Source organism: Lutjanus erythropterus, chromosome 3, assembly GCF_056507025.1.
Source record: "Lutjanus erythropterus isolate fLutEry1 chromosome 3, fLutEry1.hap2, whole genome shotgun sequence".
In the NCBI taxonomy this organism is placed as follows: domain Eukaryota; kingdom Metazoa; phylum Chordata; class Actinopteri; order Lutjaniformes; family Lutjanidae; genus Lutjanus; species Lutjanus erythropterus.
In genome coordinates, this window is record NC_139319.1 from 26,008,476 (window position 1) to 26,029,483 (window position 21,008).

The 21,008-nt window shown below is 36.9% G+C and overlaps 2 protein-coding genes and 1 long non-coding RNA gene across 3 annotated transcripts; all 3 read right to left on the minus strand.

Annotated features, from left to right (window-relative positions):
* Nucleotides 1–1,459: 1,459 nt before the first annotated feature.
* LOC146330127 (uncharacterized) lies at nt 1,460–6,436 on the minus strand. The gene is made up of 5 exons (XM_084713227.1): nt 6,293–6,436; nt 5,474–5,791; nt 4,152–4,313; nt 3,867–3,952; nt 1,460–2,676 (listed from the first exon to the last, which is right to left on the minus strand). The coding sequence occupies exons 1-5, from the start codon at nt 6,342–6,344 to the stop codon at nt 2,536–2,538; spliced, it is 759 nt and encodes a 252-aa protein (XP_084569353.1). The 5' UTR covers nt 6,345–6,436; the 3' UTR covers nt 1,460–2,535.
* Nucleotides 6,437–10,956: 4,520 nt separating this feature from the next.
* LOC146330128 (uncharacterized) lies at nt 10,957–14,276 on the minus strand. The gene is made up of 2 exons (XR_014769849.1): nt 14,247–14,276; nt 10,957–14,137 (listed from the first exon to the last, which is right to left on the minus strand). It is a non-coding gene; the product is annotated as an uncharacterized LOC146330128 (long non-coding RNA).
* Nucleotides 14,276–19,725, minus strand: LOC146330129 (titin). Its single transcript, XM_084715614.1, has 5 exons — nt 19,201–19,725; nt 18,759–19,097; nt 17,916–18,230; nt 16,799–16,912; nt 14,276–15,951 (listed from the first exon to the last, which is right to left on the minus strand). Exons 1-5 carry the CDS (start codon nt 19,265–19,267, stop codon nt 15,866–15,868), a joined length of 921 nt encoding a protein of 306 aa, XP_084571740.1. The 5' UTR covers nt 19,268–19,725; the 3' UTR covers nt 14,276–15,865.
* Between the last annotated feature and the right edge of the window lie 1,283 nt (nt 19,726–21,008).

The following is a 21,008-nucleotide window of genomic DNA, read 5'->3' on the forward strand; positions in this document are numbered from 1 at the left end:
GCTGTGACTCACAGCCATACAAAATCCCACAATGTTTTTGTGCCAGAGGTTAACAGTTAAGGTGTGAATACCACAGAATAAATAAAGATTACGGAAAATACATTATGTTGAGAGCATGTGCTCTCCATTACAATAAACAAATGATCAACAGTTTATTTTATAAAAGTCTTCTCTTCCAGTTATTCCAATTATTACATTCAACTCAATTTCAAGTATTGAACTGTATTATTATTATTATTATTATTGTTGTTGTTGTTGTTGTTGTTGTTGTTGTTGTTGTGAGGTCTGTCAGACCTTGTTTCTGTAATACCTGTGGTTTATTTAATATGGTGGCTGGGAGGTGCAAACCAACATTACAAAATGTGAAACACTTTTACAAAGCTTGAGACAAATTTACATTTTGGAAAACATTTTTCACATCATAAAACAAAATTCCATTACCATAACACATTTACAAGTCCTGAAACAAATTTACATTTCAGAAAACAAATTAACAAGACACAAAACACTTTTACAAGCGCTGAGACAAATTTACAAATACAGTCAACTGGAAAAGGAACATCCCAGATCTGGGGTTGACCCGGAAGTGATAATGGGAGCGGTCCAATTCGAGTTGTTGATGTTGTCAGTGGACGGAGATGGACGGCGACCGAGTGATGTTTTGCCCGTTTTGTGGACAACATATGATTATGTGATTATGTGTTTAAAAAATCAAAACGGCTACATCAGTTCATCTGTGTTGCTTTTTTTTTGGAACATTTTGTTGAACACTCAAATACCACAGATACAGATAAAACTCTTTGTTGACATCAAAGCCTCTGACATCATTTCGAAACTGGTTTACAACTATTCACATGAAGCTTGACTACATAGCACAAATGCAAAAACAAACAAACAAAAAAACAGAATCACAAACAAGAATTATGACAACATGAAAACATAGACATTATTACCTTTCTAATGGTGATACACAAATACACAATTAAAATTGATTTATAATAATCATTATCATCATGATTACCACATTTAACCTATAACGTGCAACATTTTTATTTTGAAATATCTAAAAACACTAGACCTATGTTATGTTATATATTTTATTGAGTTGTGCACTATTATTATCCCAGATATGTATTCAAGATAACGGTGTGTTTTCTATTTGTCACTCATTGCTATAACCTACAGGAAGTCCGTGAACATTACTAAACATAAATAAAGCTTATCTCTTCTATCTCTGCCTGAGTCATATCAAATAGATTTCATCAGCTACAGTGGTTGTTCAACTGTGATGACAACAACTCCCATGATCCCATGCTATTTCACAACGTCATCAAATTACATCTTTTATTATTGTTTTAATGTGAGACCCCTAGCAGCAGAATTTATATGCTGTTCATTTCACATTCTTGTTCTAATATTTACCATTCCTCATATTTATACTTAATCTACTCCAGATTATATTAGATTTCTATTCATATATCATGTGAGAACTTCACACTTTGAATGGCAAACAAACCACCCACACATACACCCCCCACACACACACTGTTCAGTTTGTGGTTTGTGCCCACATGTGTTTCCTCACATCTGTCTCACACAAGATATCTGCCCCAGATTTTCATTTTGTCAAAAGCTACATCTGCTGGGTGCCTGCAGAAGCTATGAAAAAAAAAAACTCACCGTGTTTTATGCCAAATTCAAACAAATCAATAATCTGACCGCTCAAACTGTTTCCTGTTCATCATGTAGTTTTAGTGCTTAGTTTGTCTTCCCTGGGACAGTTTTATTGTGTTTCCTGCAGTATTGTTCACATTTTATATCACATTTATTTATATTTTATAGTAAATTTTTATATGTTTTACATATACATCAACTTTGTTTTTACCGCTTTTTTATATGTCATGCACGTTTCATATGTGTATGCTATTTATGCATATTAAAAATTGCAGTGTTTGCACTGTTTGACACTTAATTTTACACACTTTTCATACTTCACCCTATTTTGACATTAGTATTAGTATTGTTAATATCTCTTAATATTCTTTTTATTGTGTTTTCTATTTTTAGTTTTTCTTTTCTTTATTTCTTATTTCTTTCATTTACTATCATTACCTCATCACCTATTCCTCTATATTTCTGCTGTTGGAAGGTTGAAATTTCCCCACAGGGATAAATAAAGAGCTCCTCCCATATTTATATTTATATTTATATTTATATTTATATTTATATTTATATTTATATTTATATATTGTATGATACCATAAAGAACTTCATTCAAGGACTTACATAATAAATTGTGATAAAGCAGCCAGATATGGCCCCAAAAATAACCAAACAAACACATATTAGAATTCCAATTTTGCTCATCAATACTAATCACACTGAGATTTGAATGTGGTGATACTTTTATAACAGTGAAACACTATTAGATATTCAATATTTATATATTGATTGAAATGTCTTTAAAAAGTACAGTCAAGCAAGAAACAGTCAAAGAAGGTAAACCAAGAAGAAGATGGACATCAATCCAGTAAACTAAAATGCTAAGTCATACGGACTTGGTGGTGAGTGCTCAGGAGCTGCTAGAGGGCGGGGACCGTTCTTGGTCATAACTTCATACACATTATCATTGGTGACCTGCGAGACACTTCTTCTGCTGCTAGTCCATTGTTTCACCTGTTGGTAGTGAAATATCATTGTAGAGATTGTCTGCATAGAACGAAGGTGTACACAAATACCACAAAATGACATTCATGATGTTCTGAGAGCTTTTTTAAGATTAAATTTAAAGAAATGTGATTTTTTTTTTTTTGACAAATGTTAATATGACTATAATCAGCTGAAATGAACCAACCAAAAGACTCCAGCTTTATAACTGCTTCACTGATGACATTAGTTTTCCTGTTGGAGATATGGCATATGGTGTAATAAATAGGACTTCTTTTTCAATATAGGTAAAGTAAGTACATGATTGGTGGAGTTAATTCAGCACATGAGTAAAGCAGCTGAAGGCACGACTGTGTAGTCACTACAAAGGCAAGTATATTAGGGGCATCAGAGGGAAAAACATCATGCTGGATTTGTCATTTTGTTGGACATGCCATTCTAATAAAAAATTTAAAAGTAAATTGGATTAAAGAAATAATTTATGTTGAAATTAAACTATCCTAAATTAAGATGCTTGCTTTTTTAAAGACCTGACCTTTGTATGATTAAGTCAAGTCAATTGACTTTTAAGTCATTTTATGACTAATGTGACTTTGGTGTAAGGATCTTTAGAGTATGTCTTAACACTGATACTACACCCAGCGTGCACTATTTGCTTCATGAGAAACTACAATGTTTCAGGCATAATCAAGTGAAAAGTCAATGAGGGATCTGGATTCATTTAAAGGTGGAGCACGTGATTCTGGAGAAAGAAAGCTGAAACTTCTCTGACCTAGATTAATGCTATTTATTTTCAGACAACATCAGAAAAAATGTAAATTCGTAGAAGCTGCCCCCACATCCTCCACATAGAGCATTCAGTGGTTTTCTTTATAATCATCACGTGATTTGAAGATCACAGGGGGATGAATCTACTATTTACAGCAGTTATGTGGCTTAAGTGGCATGCAGTGTACTGGACTATTAAAGGTGCACATGTAGATCAAATCATATCTGCAGACATGCTACTTGGATGTTGTAGTAGACAGAGTGTTGACATGGCAAATACTGTGATATAAAGTAAAGATATTGTTTTCCTTTGTACATGTCTAAATATTTGCAGCCTGATTAACATCCAGTAGTGGCTAAAGTATTGGACGTAGTCACTACAAATGTTTTAGTTAAGCCACAAAGAGGTGTGTGGAGATGTCCGAACTCACCCTCGGGAGGATCAGCACGATGAATGCTACGGTTAACAGCGTGGTGATGGTGATGGTGGCGATGATAATTAATACCAGATGTGTTCCTTATGTGTGAATTGAAACAAAAGACACAAAAAACGAATAAAAATAAACACCAATTAAAATGTACCATTTTCATGCAGATGTATGAAGTATGTAGCATTTAATCTAGTGTTAGCCTTTGGATCTTTACAGCTTATGAAGAATTAAGTGTATTTTTTAACCCATAAATCTGCAAAATGACTGAATGAATTCTCCATGGACCTGAGGGAAGAGGCGGCAGGGGCTCCTCGGGTTTGCAGACGACACCACTCGAGGGAAGAGGCGGCAGGGGCTCCTCAGGTTTGCAGACGACACAACTCTCAGTGGGGTCAGTTCTGATGGGGACGAGTCTGACAGCAGGACGGGGATAGTTCACCTGGTGACCTGGAGTAGTGAGAACAAACATTGGACATGGCTGTGATTCTCAGGAAGAGACCAGCCCCACCCAACCCCATCCCTCAGTGCGACTCCAGTTGACATTGTGGAGTGTTCCTGCTTCCCAGGATCTCAAGTGGGACCTGAACATCAGCAGAGTGGGTGACTGCGATCAAAACGCAGGATCTGCACACCAACAGGACCCTGAGGCAAGCAGGAAAGGCTGTGGCTTGTGCCTGATTATTAAGAAGCATTCAGTATTTAGATCCACAATATAAAATGCTAATCCTATTTAAATGCAGGTAGAAGCCTGTATTTTAATATTTATGGAGGTAACTGCACACAAGTGTCATCAGAAAAATTCAGCTACTTAACACTAATGTTTTGTTTGGGATCCTTGAAACACCAGTCTTTTTTAACAGCTAAAAACACTTATTTTATCAACTTGATATATTTTTCGCCTAAAATTTTATAAGAACTGACATTTAAATATGGTTTTGAACTGAAAACATTTTTCAGAAGTCTGCTATAGAAAATGATGCATTACAGAGTCTCAGTGACAAAACAAAATACAACAGTTTAATATTCTAACCACTTAAATCTAGTCTGTAAGTTTATTTGTATTTCTTTAATTGGATTTTTTTTGGTGTTATGTTATCTATTCTGAACTTATCTTGTCCCTGACAAATACTCAACACCTCATAATTAAAAACAAAATAAAACTAAAACTAATATAAAAATTAAAAACTAAAATAAAATAAAATATTTTTAAACAATAAAAACTTGGAAACTAAGTGAAATTAAACTAAACTGAAAATAAATATCAAAAACTTAAATTAAAAATTAAATTAAATTAAAAAACTTAAACTAAAAATCATGAAAAATATTATTTAATCTGCATTTTATATCCTGTTGAGTCCCATATTTTATAAATTCACCATGTTTTGTGCATAAAACCTTATCAAGCAGGTAACTACAGTCATCAGGCTTATGTAGTGGAGTTAAAGGTACATTTCACTATAAAGTATTTCCCTCTGAGAAGAGAAGTAGAATTAAATGTGTCACTGAAAATGGTACAGTAATCACTGGACTATGCTATACTTGAGCTGCTCTACACCCTTGACAGAAAACATTGTGTCTTTTTTGAGAAGAAAAAAGGAAAAACACACCTATTACGAGAAGTGTGTAGACGTTGCATTGGACTTCATCGCTCTTCATTTTCTTGTAGACACAGTGGTACAAACCAGTGTCATCCACGGTCAGGTTGCTGATGGTGATGGTGTGTGTCCTCAGAGATCCATTTGTCTGAATCTTGTCTTTGTATCTCGGTCTTGGGGTGACTTTTTCAGTGCTGTAATAGTAAAGCACCTCGTCCCGCTCCTTAAAATCTTTATACAGATACATCGCAGTATAGCCTTCAATGCTGCGGGGACATCCAGCAGAGGAACACTCCAAGGTGACGCTCCCACCAGACTTTGCTATGTTCTCTGTCATAAAAGAGGCAAACTGTGTGTTCAGAGGGTCTGTAAACACACTAGCAACTTATTTTAAAGCTGATTACATAACAATATTTCTGGAAGCCACAATTGAAACTGTTTCGTACAGGTTAAAAATATTTCCTTTAGCTGGTCTAGTGAACACTGTGGCCAGGGCTGGGTATGGGTACTTAATACCTTAAAGGTCTTGATTGAAATAACCCAGTACCAAGTATTACTGAAACGTTTACAGTCAAACAATATTCAATCCTTTTGGCACCCAAATCTAAAGAGAAATGACTAGTTATATGGTTTTGCTCACAGTTAATAACCACAAGCGTTCCTCATAAAATAGAACCTTTGTAAAAGGGTATCGAATAAGGTACTCCATTGGTATCTGTATCACTTGAAGGTTACTGGTATTGGTTCTGGTATTGTCATGCCCTAATTGTGGCAGACTACAACTACAGCCAAGTGCTCTTAAAATATTTTAAGAAGAATAAATGCTCATACCTGCACTAACAGAAAGACAGAGCAACAGCACAGACCAACAGAGTGACATCATCTTGCAGCAGTGACTGCAAACTGTCTTAGTTTCTCATATATACAGTCACAGTGCTTCCTGTGTTGTCTGATGTGGGCTGATGATAGTCTGCAATCTGAGAGACAACATCATTTAGTTTCAGACAGTGACAGTGGTAGTAACACTTTTTTGTTTGAGCATCACTAGATCACAGTTTGTTAGTGCTGGATGTCTCACAGGTAGATACACAGTACCCATATTGGTCTACTACAAACAACACACTAGGACATCTACACAATCACACATTATGAGGTAATGTCAAGTAAAAAGAGTACCATTGTTACCCAGACTGGTGTGAGTTTTAACACTAGCTATGGAATGAAGTAACAATTAAAAGGCTTATTTTTTGTAAATATTTACATTTATGTGCGTGTGGATCATGGCAGGAATTTCACGAGCCATGAGGGCCATGGCTCCTGTGTTTTTCTTGTAAAATCCACAATGTTGTTAAGTGTAAAATATTAATGATTTCATCTCAGCTCTTTTCCGACAGTGTTACAACCCGGCAGTAACACTCCCTGCCCTACATATCACTGATCTGCATGTCCATAACAGGCCTTAATGCAGGACATTCTGACATGTCAAAGTGTGGAAGACACAGGTAATAAAATAATAGTAATAAAATTAAAGACACCTGATTTAGCAGCTTCAGTTTCGGTGGTGTTGCTCGCCACGCCCATGTCCGTGCTGGCTAAACAGGCACGTGCAGAGGGTTAGGGTCGACCTCTACGGTTCGGCACGCGTGTGATCCGCGGACCACATGTGAGCATCAAAGTTTTACTCACTGTTACTTTTGTATAAGTTATAATATCAGAAATCTCAATGCAGAGTTGCAGACAGGACAGATGCTGCTGTGTGCAGCGCATCTCTGTGAAGAGCGACGTCACATCGCCTTGAGTGAAATCCAGACCATAACTTTTTTCACTGATGTAACTATGGTATCACCAAAGAAACAGATCATAAAACTGTGTAGTTCATTGAAACTTTGGTGATATCAGCTGTCTTAACTTCTACACAGCTCCTCTCTGCTCACCGGTGCAGCTCTGACACGGTCTGTCTGCTGATTGATTGATTGATCATGACTTCTAACCAATCAGATGCTGTGCTGTAGGCGGGACATTGAGCCAGACTACAGAGCATAGTTGTGTATTATACTGTACAGTGTATAATGATCTAATATATGTACATACAGCACTGTATAAGTTTGAAGTTTTTAATATTATTACCATTATCATAACTATTATCATTATTATTACATTACATAACTATGGTGATAATTACAGACAGACAAAGATCAAAGACAAGTGCATTTTTAAAATAATTTAACCCTAATCCCACCACTTTTTTCTTTTTTGCTGATCTGAAAAATTATCCGATCCGTTACTCAAAACCGTGATACGATCCGTGAGCATCCTGTGTGTGTGTCTGACTCTGGACACACCTCTCATAAGTTATAGCCGCTAGTTAACCACACACAGCATACTGAGGGGAAAAAGTATGTCAGGCCTCTTTTTGTGTCTGTATGTTTCTTTTGTCGTGGGCAAAGTGCATTAGAGATATGTATCATTTTACTGTCAAGTGAGTTGCAGTGTTTTTCCTATGTTTCTAGAGGCAATAAGGCATAGGCTGTTATTTCACTAAAACTATGCAATGTACATGCATATTCACATAATTTTGGACTATTACAGTATAAATACAACAACAATAACAATAATAATTAGAAAAATTTTAATTGTCATTTTCTCAACCTCTCATTTAAACATCTCAGTACTTGTTTCTAACATTTGTATATATACACACAAATTCAATACAATATGCATAAATATAAAATATATAACTTTTATAACCTTGCTGTCTTGCACAAACTAGTCAAACTGAATAAAAGCACAATTACATTTAAATAATACATGATTTCTATATCATTTAATTATTTTTTACTTTATTATTATTATTTTTTGGGCTTTTTGCCTTTTAGATAGGTAGGGGGGTAGAGAGAAGGGGAATGACATGCAGCAAATGGGTCACAGGTGGGAATCGAACCAGCGAGCGCTGCAGAGGACCAGTACCCTCAGTACATGGGTGACACACTACCAACTGAGCTATGGGAGCACCCCTATTTTTTACTTTATTATTAGCACTACAAATAATAAAGGGCAGATTATGAATCAGCACCATGGAGCAAATTCGTGGCCCCCTTTTAACTTTGAGCACCTGCCCCTCCAAAGGTCTCTGCACGGCCCTGTGGCTAAATGTCACAATGTCATGACTTACTGGGTGGGACATTTAAAAAAACAGAGCTTTAATATTAGTAACACCTGTGTTTTTCCCACTATGACAAGTCAAAATGTCTGCTGTGACAAAGGCCTGCTTATATATAATATTATTTAGGTGTATTCTGACCATGACAGATATAACCTGTAGATCTTGTGTGTCTGTCAAATCGGCCTTTATCAATGCACTAACCTTTGCTGTCGTTTCAGATCAATTCCTCCCTGCCTGTGGTCTTTACAGTGATAGTAGTAGTAGTTCATGTAGTTCACCTGTGCTGTTATGGCCTAGTAACATGTTGTAATGTTACTTGTCCAGTAGATGGCAGAATTGAGCTCTATTTCAGGTTTGCAAGATCTCAAGTAACTGCAAAATGAATCTTTAATCTGAGTCAACATGATCTGATACAATAACTGATAGATAATAATAAGAATATTATTATTATTAATAATAATAATAATAATAATAATAATAATAACAACAACAACAACAACAACAACAACAATAATAATAATAATAATAATAATAATGATAATAATAATAATAATAATAATAATAATAATAATAATAATAATAATAAAAAATAATAATAATGCCTGAATGGCAAAAATAGTGAAGACACTTGATCCAGAGCCCAAGGCTTAAAAGAAAACTGGTTTTAAAGTATCAAACTGCTCCCCATTAATTACAGAGCATCTGTTACAAAATTGCGATAACGCTGATCAGCTTTCATTTGCATGGACAACAAAAATGCGTTTGATGCGTGGAGGATTTTGAAACTTAACACAGCTTTATAAGATAAGACAAGATAAACTTTACTGATCCCACACTGGGAATTTTTTTTTTACTTGTTACAGCAGCTCAAGAGCCAAACAAAGATGTAGAAAAGACTCAAAGACATATGGATAACTGTACATATTTTGTACTACACACATTGTATGTAGCATTATATTTAAAAAAAAAGTAATGAAGAAGAAGGAGGGTGACAGTAATCTTTTGAACATCAGAATGACAGACACTCTTTTGTTGTCCGTTATCAAATAAGTTCATCAGGAAGAAGAAAAAATAGAAACCAGATGTCACAGCACCTTAAAAACATCCACCAACTGAGAGACGTTCAGTTAAGACACACAATCTCAAAATCATGGTGGTCAGATTAGATCAGATCCTTTACTTTAGTAAAAGTACTAATACGACACTGTGAAAGTCCTCCTCGACAAGTGAAAGGTCTGCATTCCAAACTATTACCTTTTGTATTAATATTACATTGTAAAAAAATAAAAAAATATATTTATTTTAACTTTAACAAGTTAAGTGTCCACACTGCCTTCAAATTTTAATTTGACTGAATTTGAAGAGAGAAATTGGAATAATTTTGTAGTGATTCAAAACAAGCAAACTCGATATTAATTCAATAGTACTTTAGAAAACATTTTCAAAGAGTGTAAGATATTACGTTGAACCAACAAATATTCAGTCACACTGACAAACATAAACAAATTTGATTTCCTCTTACATTTTCTCAGTTTTAATAGTCGGTTCCTCATTTCATACAAAGGATTTACAGCTGCAGCTGTTCCTCTTGAAGTGACTTTGTTCCAGCATTTAGCTCGACAATATACAAAACTGCTCTCAGTCAATTTATTAAATTTTAAGTGTAAAGGGACAAAGGACTGAATTCACACTAACCTTTGTCATAATTCACAGAGCTTGAAATAAGCAACAATAACTTACAACTGTATTTTAAAACAAATTAGAGACACACAGCAAGTTTTCATCATATATGCTTTCTTAAAACTATTAAAAGAAGGGTCTCAGAAGAGTTTTTACTTTCAAACAATATGCTGTTTCTTTGGAAATATAATTCAATGAGTTGAGGAACTCTGTATAGTACATTCATTCAAGTAACATGTCAAGTCAAAGTTAGAAGAAATCATGTTTTTAAGTTCTGACGTGTTCTGAATTCTAAATGCTAGAACTTTTAAGTTTAAAAAAACTAAATCAAACATATTTATGAAAATTTTTAAGAAATTTACTTTAATTAGAGTGACTTTCCATCACTGCTCAAAATTAAGTCTAGAGATGTCTATGTGTTGCAGACAGGACCTGCAGTTGTCACATTTAAGACCAGCAAGTGACACATTTACTCAACTGATATACTTCCATGGAAATTATTCACCATGTCTGCATTCACTTGAAACTGAAATGAATGACCAGAAAAGTGTCTAGACGTGTGCTTCCAATACCCATTAACAAGAACTGACATTAGTGAAATACAATCTATGAGACTGTACAACAAAAATATTTATTAAAAAAAAGTACACAGTTAGGTTAAACCATGTTTTATTACATCCAAAATAAGATCAGTGTTTACAGTTCCTGTTAATCATAAAAACACAACACACACAGTAATTACAGTGAGACCGTTTCTTTGGACCTCATATATAAACTGGTTCATCCATGCACACAGAATTACAATTTTCACAGATTTGTAAAAAACAGTACACATTATATAAGACAACACTCACAAGTGCATATGTTTAGTTTTATTTATAGAATTTTTTTTCAATACCTAAAAAAAAATTAAAACTTTAATGTTGGCATTTTTTTCTATCCAAACAGTCAATGATTAACTCCCTTATTACAGAATCAAGATTAATCATAAACCTTAGTGGCTGTTGATAAGAACTATTTTCTGAACACACCTAACTTTGTTTTGGTGGTGTCAGGACAAGTCATTTAAGTGTTATACCTGTACAGGGTCTTTTGTTGTGACCTGCTCTGTTAACCAAGTATTTGTCAGACCATAAATCACGATCTCAAAGCCTGAATATATGAGCACCCATTGCTCTGGGAGCTACCAGTGTAATACAAGGAGAAGAACGAAACTAAAAACCTGTCTGAGATGATGAAGATAAGCACTGATTTGGCAATAAAGTTGCATGCTGTTGCCAAAAGTTACATAAACAGTCTCACCAAAAGTAGTTAGAGGAACACAAGCAAGTGAATATCATGTGAGACACGGAAGTGCAACCAGCGTTTATCCACTAAACTTTCTCAGCAGTTAGAAGAAGGATATGAAATCTGCGTGGGTTGAATGTTGTAAAGACAATGCGGGTAACAGTGGACTTTCCATTTGATCAACTGACTTTTAAACCATGTTCTAAAAACATGAGGAACTTATGAACACAGACACTTAAAGGATAAGTTTGATGTTCCACAAATCCCATAAAAAGACAAAAACCAGCGATGAATGAATCCACTAACAGTGTTGCCGGTGTATCTAAAGCAGGATATAGCTTATTCTTCTTACCCATAGACCGGCCATTGTCATCTAAGGCTTCCCCCAGAAAACTGGCGCTGCCTTCCCTTCATTTGTTTGACATACTCTGATTAGTCAAGAAATTAATCATTCACCAGATTCTGATATTGGAAGCCACTGGCTATCATCTGATGATGATTTAGCCTCTGAGGGTAATCACTGACATACACTGTATACACAGACGACACATTGGCCTTTGGATTGTACATCAACATTGCCGCCATATTGGACAGTGCAAGACTGACCTGCGAACAAAAACATGCAAACATGGGAGCCACATATTTTCTGGATAAAAAGCACTATTATGTAAATTTCTCAACCAAACTCAGTGAGTTGTGTTATATTTTACAGTCCATGATCTACATGGAGTAAGTTAGAAAAAATGCTCACAAAAAACCTGCCTGTTCACATGTCTTTGTTCATAGGTAAGTCCTGCCCTGTACAATATGGTGACAACGTTGACATAACACAGCAACAAGCTGAAGCAATTCATTCAGTGTTTGCATATATGTCTATGGGGCAATGTTTCGGTGTAGCAAGTGGATATCTTAATAATGGATATCCGGGCCTAGACATTCTCTTGTTTAAACTGGTCACCAGCTGGTTTGCAGTCCAATTGAACTTAATGAGATCAACAACTTGGGATGCAAGATTAGACGACAGACGACGTTCCAGCTAATCTCAATAAACAGAAAACTAAAAAAAAGATAAACTGTCATCAAACAATAATCGATTTGTTTTGAGATTGCATCTCAGCCAGTGCGTCCTGTCTCTTTTATTCTCGAATACAGAGGGATGACAGATGGAAACCAGAGCCATAGTCTAACCTAGGGGGTTCCATTCCAAGGCCTCCCAAATAGCATTAATTTATGGCTGGAGTCTTTAAAAGCTCAAAAGTAAAAAAAAAAAAAAAAAATCTACTGAATGTATTTATTTACTTATATTAAAGCTATATTAATTGCATTCTAAACAATATATACACATTACAAATTATATTTTATAACAATACATATAGTAATAAAAAATACATTTTTACAATTATTTATTTAGATTAGAATTTTCCCTTGTCTTCCCTCCAATTTCCTGAGACCCTCTGATGCCTCCTGGTAGACCAACTTTGAAGATCTCGAGTCTAAACGGTTTGCTCCATCCTTATTCCACCTGGTGGTACCAATACTTACTAGCACAACAAATTTCTAATAGTCTGGGTCTGAAAAAAGTTCTTACAAATACACTATTTACTCGTGCTTGAATAACGTTTGCCAAAAGCTATAGCGCCATTCTGTTTTAGGGAATTACTCAGTCTTCTTTAAAAATTTAAACCATGGGTGACACTTGTGCCCCGTCTTTAACAATTTCCCTCTTCAGTGAGGACGAATGGACCTAAACCTTTGACTCTTCCACCCTGTCTGGACCACTGCAGACGTAAGACAGTTAAAAAGTACTGAGATTAACAAGTACCTTGCTGCTTTGGGTCTTTTGATGGGATTTGTTGAGAGCACAATGCTTGTCCTTAAAAAACTTAGAGTTGTGGAAATAGGTAAAAAAATAAAAATAAAAAAAAAATCTGTAAAATCAAGGTGCCTAACTTTAGCAGTCACATTTTCCTGGAACACACACACACACACATATACATAACTCCCTGCTCCTATCCCAAGAATATGATTTCCTCATAATGCTGACATAATATGAGAAAAGGAAGTGAGCCAAGCTGCCACAGGCTACAGTTACTGCATGGGCTGAACAAAGACAAGATTAAACAAAGTTTTCTTCCTCCAACAACTAACATGTATCACAGATTCACTGCCATCCTGACATCACTATCAAGATGGTTTCTGGGGATGAGTTGACTGATGATGGTGATGAGATTTAAGTGATGTCACAGGACCTGAATGTTGTCCCGTAGCTTCACTGGGTATCAGCTATCACTGATTCAAAAACAGTCAAGAACTTTTTTTTTTTTGCTAAATTCAGACTACATTTAAGAGTGTTTACTTAGTAAGCTTGGGTAAGTGAAGCCTTCACATTTCCTCTGATGAATCACAGTTTTACAATTTAATCCTGGTTATATACACAACTGTTTGCAGGAGGAAAAGTTCGTCAACAGTGAAACTGAGCAAACAAGGAAGTGCTGATTTCAGAGGATGCCAGTAAGTTTGCATATTCATGTGACACGCTGTGCCTCCTGTAGAGAGGGAGTGAAAGACAGAGAGCTTTTAGATATTTGATTTGATTTTGGTCTTACAGTCAGCCAATAAACACACACTGTGAAATGGATCTTCTCAATTTTTTACCTCAGGCCCGGCTGTCTTGGTATTCCTGATTATCACCTGCAAAAAGATTTCATGTAAAAGCCCGAATTAAAAGTTGTAAAGTGCATTTGTAATAAAACTAATTTTATTAATGTGACAATGGGAGTCAAAATACTGTAATTAGACATACCTTCTTCGACATCTGGTTTTTTTGCGCTGACTGCATGATGGTCACCTGGAACAAATCAAAGATTTTAGTGTGGGTTACAAGAGGTTGATGTAAAAACCACCACCGTATGAAGAGAGTTCATGACAAGGAAGCATACGCTCTTAGAAATAAGGGTTCCTGAAGGGCTGAGGTTCTACCCAGAACCATTTAATTCTGAAGAACCATTTTTTTTAAGAAAGGGTTTCTCAAGAGTTCTTTGCCAGACTAAGATTTCCATTAAAAACCTTTTTCATCAGGGTTCTTTGTAACATAATATAAAAAGGTTCTTGGCAGAACCTCCAGGGTTCTACCAACGAATATATAAAGATTCTCAGTAGAATTCCCTGAGTGGATTCTTGCTAACACTCAAAGGTGTAAAGGTTCTGGATAGAACTCCCAGAGAGGGTTCTGGGTGGACCCATTACACCATAGAGGGGATCTCTGTAGAACCTCTCATAGCAGCTTCTTGGTGTAAACTTTTGCACATAAGTATAAACCTGTATGTTGAGTTCTCGGCAGAACTCTCTGATAGGCCTTTTCCACGAGCAAGGAACCCTCCCCATTAAGGCTCAAGAACCTTTCTGAGAATTTCCACCAAAAATAAAAAGCTGGTTCCCGACTAGAACCAAAAAATAGCAGATTTTCCCTGGTATCCTTCATGGACTGTGCAATGTCCTCTGTTGATGACATCTTTGACATCAATGGTTCTACTCAAAACTGGTGGAAATGCAGGCTGGTTCACTAGATAGCCCAATGGTTCCACAGAACTTGAATGGAACCATTCAACAGTTCAAGAACCACATCTAATTTAGGGGAAAAGGGTCCTGAAAGGGTTCCAAGTGAAACCTTTACAAAAGGTTCTACCAGGAAACAAAAAGGGTTCTACTAAGGAGACAAGGCGAAAAACATTTATACGTGATAGCACCTTTGTTTCTAAGAGTGTTGGCAGATTCCAAGTGATAAATGTAAGAGACATGAGTCAGGTTATGATTCAAAAAGTGGTGATTAGTAACCAAGCCCAGTTTTCCACAAGTCATGGAGAAAAATAAAACCCAGTGATCAGTTTAGATATTTTGATACCCACTTTGTGCAGGGATAGTTAAGTGTTTTTAATTAGTGAGCAACATGAGCTCCAACTAAGGGTAAGTCAAAACATGGCAGTGAGAGTACATGCTTGAACATGTTTGGAATGAAACTGTCTGTGGTGAGGGAGTTTGGTTTGATGTTGTCTCAAACCAGGCAGTCCAGGAGGCCACTGACTGATTCATTCAACTATTCATCAGGAAGAGATTGTGAGCAATATAAAAAAAAGGATCAAGCAAAGATTAATCTGCGAACAGGTCCATAGAAGATATGTAGCGTGTCAGGCAGCAAAACTAGCTGACAGATAGAAAAATCAATGTAAAAACCCTTATTTAACTCAGAAAAGACAAAGTTAATCTTAGCCTTTTATTCAAAAGAAAGAAAAAAAAACAGCAGCAATAGTTTGTCCGAAGATGGACGTACTCATAAGGGGTGTTGTAGAGTGCCTCCGGGCCTCTGTAAAGACAATGATGAATGAATGACAATGACAGTTATCACCTTGTGCTTACGTCACCAGTCTTTGTGAGACTTTTTGTAGAACAAACAATAGAAAAAATGTCTTCACTCTACTGTTTTAGACTAATAAAAGGTTTACAGTACGTATACCTCTCAATCCAGCCAAACAATAGAAGTGAACGGACTTTCCCAGAATGAATACCATGGCTACTTGCCAGGTAACCTTCAGGTTTTTCCACCTCCAACTATTCTGTCATTCAACCTTCACCTATTCTTTGGTTACTTCCTTTTAGCTCTTAATTGTTTGCCAAAAAACACTGATAAAATCCCACACAACATTTGAGAACACTGAATTTAAAAATAGAGGTTTTTGTCATGATCAAATTTCTGCAACCTGGGGTCACAGTAAAATTCCTTGGGGTTGCAATATGGTTAAAAGTATACAGCAGCACAAAAATGTCAATAACCAACACGAACCACCATGTTTGAATGGACAAAAACACTTGCAAAAGGAAACGGTAGTGTTTTGTAACTTAAAATAGGAAACTACTTAGTCCAGTATGATGGGGAATGAGGGCCGTATTGTAGACTTGGGAAAATTTTTTACATTTCATCATGATCTAATTTGCCTTTCATGCTTTTGTGTCACAGTATCAAGATTAAACCAAGCAGGTATAGCCAGTTTAGCTAGCCATCACGTGGAACAACTACTGTGGAGCGTGACTTCTGTCGCTCAGGCCAACAGGACACTGGACAGGAAATGGAGAACATGTCTCAAACTGGGTAACCTGGAAGTGCCAGATCAAGATCAGTCAACAGCCAAACTAAGGCTTGTGTGTGTACTCACGTTGCGTTCGCTTTCGGTAAATCAGCACTGCCAGCAATCCAATGATCAGCGATCCGATGACCACCACAGGAGCAACGATTTTGGAGGCTGGATCTGACCCTCCTGGTTTCTGGACTGAATAGATAAAATTGAATAATAAAGACTTGATTCTCTAACACTTCAATTCATGACCAAAAGTTGTAAAGATTAAACTGCTTGTTAAAATGAAGCAGTGGTGGAAAGTCCCCTGTAATATTGTTTGTCACTTACATTCACTTTCTCTTCTTCTACCAGAGGGGTCTGCAAAATTTGGACAGCAGCCCAGAATTACAACACTAACCTTGGACTACACAAAGCAATATGAAAACAAGATGGCAGGCATGCAGCACCAGGACTGAACTACAGATACAGATCAGCTAATGATACATGACCTTTCACTGTACGTGGCAGCTGTGAAAACTGATAACAGCTCAGATAGGCTGACTGAAGTTTCTAAGTGAACCTGCTGACATGTTTTTCCATCAGTGAGAATGAACAGTAAATAAAAAGGTGTTTGTCAATGACATCAAAAGAGTCATGCATGATTTTCTATCTTTGTGAGCAGAATTATTTTGAGGTTTTGATGTCAACTCAGATTCAGAAACATGTTGCAGCCTGGCTATTTAGTGAATTGTGCATCAAAACAGGTAGAGAAATGGTTGCCTTTAGTTAAAGATAAAACAAACACACACTGTAGTAACATGGGGGAACAAAAGTTTGCCAGTAGCCAAAGCCTGCATCTTTTCTGGAATGTGTTTATCTGTGGTTTAATGTTTACAAGGTGGGCCTGACCTGCCATGATTCCCCCCCCCCCGAGGCCAACATGCTCCTAACACTTTTATTTTCACTCTTTGGTTTCTATCAGAAAATTAAGTCCTCTACAACCTCCTGTACCAACCATAAAATACATGCTACAGCTGGCTTGTAGTTCAAGTTCCTCTTTGTTGAGCAATCCTAAACGTAAGTGTGTTTACACAACTGAAGTGACATCCATGTTATTTCAAATTTCAGCTTGCATGTAACTGTGGCAGAAATTACTGTGTGATATTTCTTTGTGTGAAGCAGGATTAAGCAAAAAGGTTTTAAAAAAAACATATACCTCTATGTTTTGGAGAGTCTTTTATCACCAGTGTGACCTCATCCTCTTTTCCCCCGCTGACATTGTACACTATGCATGTATACTGGGAGAAGATGGATCCTTGCAGCAAAGTCAGCTTGCTAGTGAGCCGAAACAGATCTTTGTCTGTCTGCTTCACCTCCATTTCAGCGCTCCTTGACCACTCCCCGCCGTCATGATCAAACCAACGAAGTGTACCTGCTGGATAGCCTCCATCAGATTCACACACCAGGGTACCTTCTGTATTCTGATCAATTGTCTCAGGGATGGCTTTTATAGTTGGTGCATTGTATTTGGCTGCAAAGAGAAAATGGAAAACAAACACGATCATTACGCTGAACATTGCACCATGACGTCAATCAAATGACACCAATAAAGTATTGCAGAATTACTTAGTGATCAGGATATTTGACAAGTACTTTTAAGTACAACATGTCATAAGCAAGATAAATAATGAGGAAACTGGCCACTATAACAAGTATTTTTGATTTTGATTATTTGTCACAATGAAACAGAAAGTAAACCTAACAGAAAGAGAGAGCTGACACTGCTCGTGGGAAATACCAATCTGATAGTTCAGGAAAGTCCCCTGATCTCTAAACAATCTTGACTGCATGAGGGCCACAGTTATAGCTTTATACAAGTCTATTCTTCTATTTGTAACTCTGTTCACAGAAACAGAAACAACTATACTCATGGTTCAGCTTTGAGATGACTTGGTGAGGATAAGTTTTGAAATTAAATTCCTGTCTCAAACTGGTCGTCTCTCTGCACCAAAGAGATGTCAAAATGTGTCAGTGGTCAACCATGGCTGAAGGTTCTCACCTGTGACTTTAAGACTGATGTCGGTGGAGGCAGAACCAATGTTTGTCATCACCGCACATGTATAAACCCCCTCGTCATGTACAGCAGTGTTGGTGATGAGCAAGGATACATTCATGTTCTTGTCGTTCCAGGACGGCTCAGCAAAGGAATAGCCTGACGCCTGCTTGGTGTTCCCTCTGTGAAAAACCACCAAGGGCTCATCACCTCCTGCTTTCTTCCAAGTCACCACCCGGAATTGTGGGTTTGTTGCCTCTTGAGTGGCTCTGACAACACACTCCAGCAGTGACTTATGGCCATACTGTCCCGTGTTTTCAGTCTTGCATTGCACTGTTACAAAAGCTGTAGGAGAAAATGTGTTTTTTAAAAAGGATGACAATTACATCAGTAACAAGCAGAATTTTTTACATTTTATTTCACACTCTCACATTATGGCAGAACTGACCTTCGATAGCACTGATACAACTGACAGTGAAAACAAAAAGGAGGACACCATTGGAGGCCATGTTCATCTACCTGAAATGACAGTAAAAAATAAACAATTCTTATTATGGTGATTACTTGAAATGTAATAAACAGAAACATGCTTTAACTCATGCTGGATCTATTTCAGTGAATTAAACGGCAGAGTGCAAAAGACAGTCAAGTGCACCAACGGCATTTTTGGTATTTTTGCAGCGAGACGTGCACAGCACCACCTTTGGCTCACCTGGATACGTGGTGGGACTATGCAGGATTATGCACTAGAGATTGATATATTAGGGGCTGATGAAATTAATGGACAATCTAACCGACTCCTTTCATCAGGCAGTACTCTCTACCTTAACTGCAACCGACCCTTCCAAAGTATTCTACCTTTTCATTTTGTGCTCCAATAACAGTTGAGCAAGCTAAGTACCCAGTGGAACCTCTGTCAGCGTTAAAAGATGTTTCTGAGTGACCTGTAAAAGTAACATATATAGCATATAGTCACCTCTTTAGTTAACTAATGTTAGCAAAATGCTAGCTAACTAGCTAGCTAATCTACATCAGTCATCAGCTACCTTCATAATTTGTTAGCAACACCCGAGTTATACCTGATAGCTGTTATTGTTGAAGTTAGCAAAAAGCTAGATAACTATCTAGTTAATCTATATAACTCGTAAGCTAGCTAGTTAGCTAGTATTTGCTAATATTAGCTAACTTAAGATGTGACTATATGTCACTTTTACAAGTACCCCAGCAACATCTTTTAACCACTTTCAAAATCTAGTTCTCTTTCCGACATATGAGCCTGGCAGGAGTACAGAAGAAACAGGACAGGAGAAAGCTGACCAAGTCTCTGCTGGTAACCAAGTTTGCTCAACTGTTAGTGGAAAAGAGTGAAAAGAGGCAGTGCGTGGAAAGGGTCAATTAAAAAACAGGCACTCATGCTTGATTCCTTTTTTGTGTTTTGCAACAGTCTTGTGCTAGTTGCACAATATTGACACAAAAGTTAGAAATGCATCTGACGTGTCTCGTGGTGGTTTTACAGTGCACGTCATTGGGACTGCAGATGGAACTCATAATTAACACCCTGAGATGACTGTATGTGGACTCATCAGTTGGCAGGGGAGGCCTTTGTGTAGACACAAACAACCTGCCAACTGAAAGAAGGAACAAAAACTGACTTTATACAAAGGGATAAATAGGGGCAGATGGAAATAATCAGGAATCAAAAGGGCAAGAGAACAGATAAAGACAGAAAAAAAAGACACAGAAACAAAAGAGAAAGCAGGAACTTCAAAATAAAACAGGAAATGACTAACACAAATACCTTGTCAGAATTAAAGACAGACCACGGATAAAAAGTGTCTACGTGCCTGGAGGTTTATTTGCCTCCAGCAATGGAAGTGATGACAACAGAACACAGGTGCACTGTGAGTCACACAACGTTGACCTGGTCTGAGCAGGCGGGCAGCAGACTTAACGAAATGTAGACAATCTTGGCACAAAGTCAATACCCCCTGCTGTGGCGAGTCAGCAAAATATGAAACTAGCAGATGTGATGCAAAAAAATGGTGCAGAACTATGCTTCCACTAACATTATACAAAACAAATATGTCTGTAACTTAAGAGTGAAAGAGTATAGGAGCTATTTCACTATTTTCAACATCAACTATTGATCACAAATCACCTAAGTTGCACCTTGGCTAAATAGGGGAAATCCTGCACTGTATACACCGGGCACAAAAATAGAGTTTAAGCTTTACAAGGAAGCAAAAAATTCCCAAA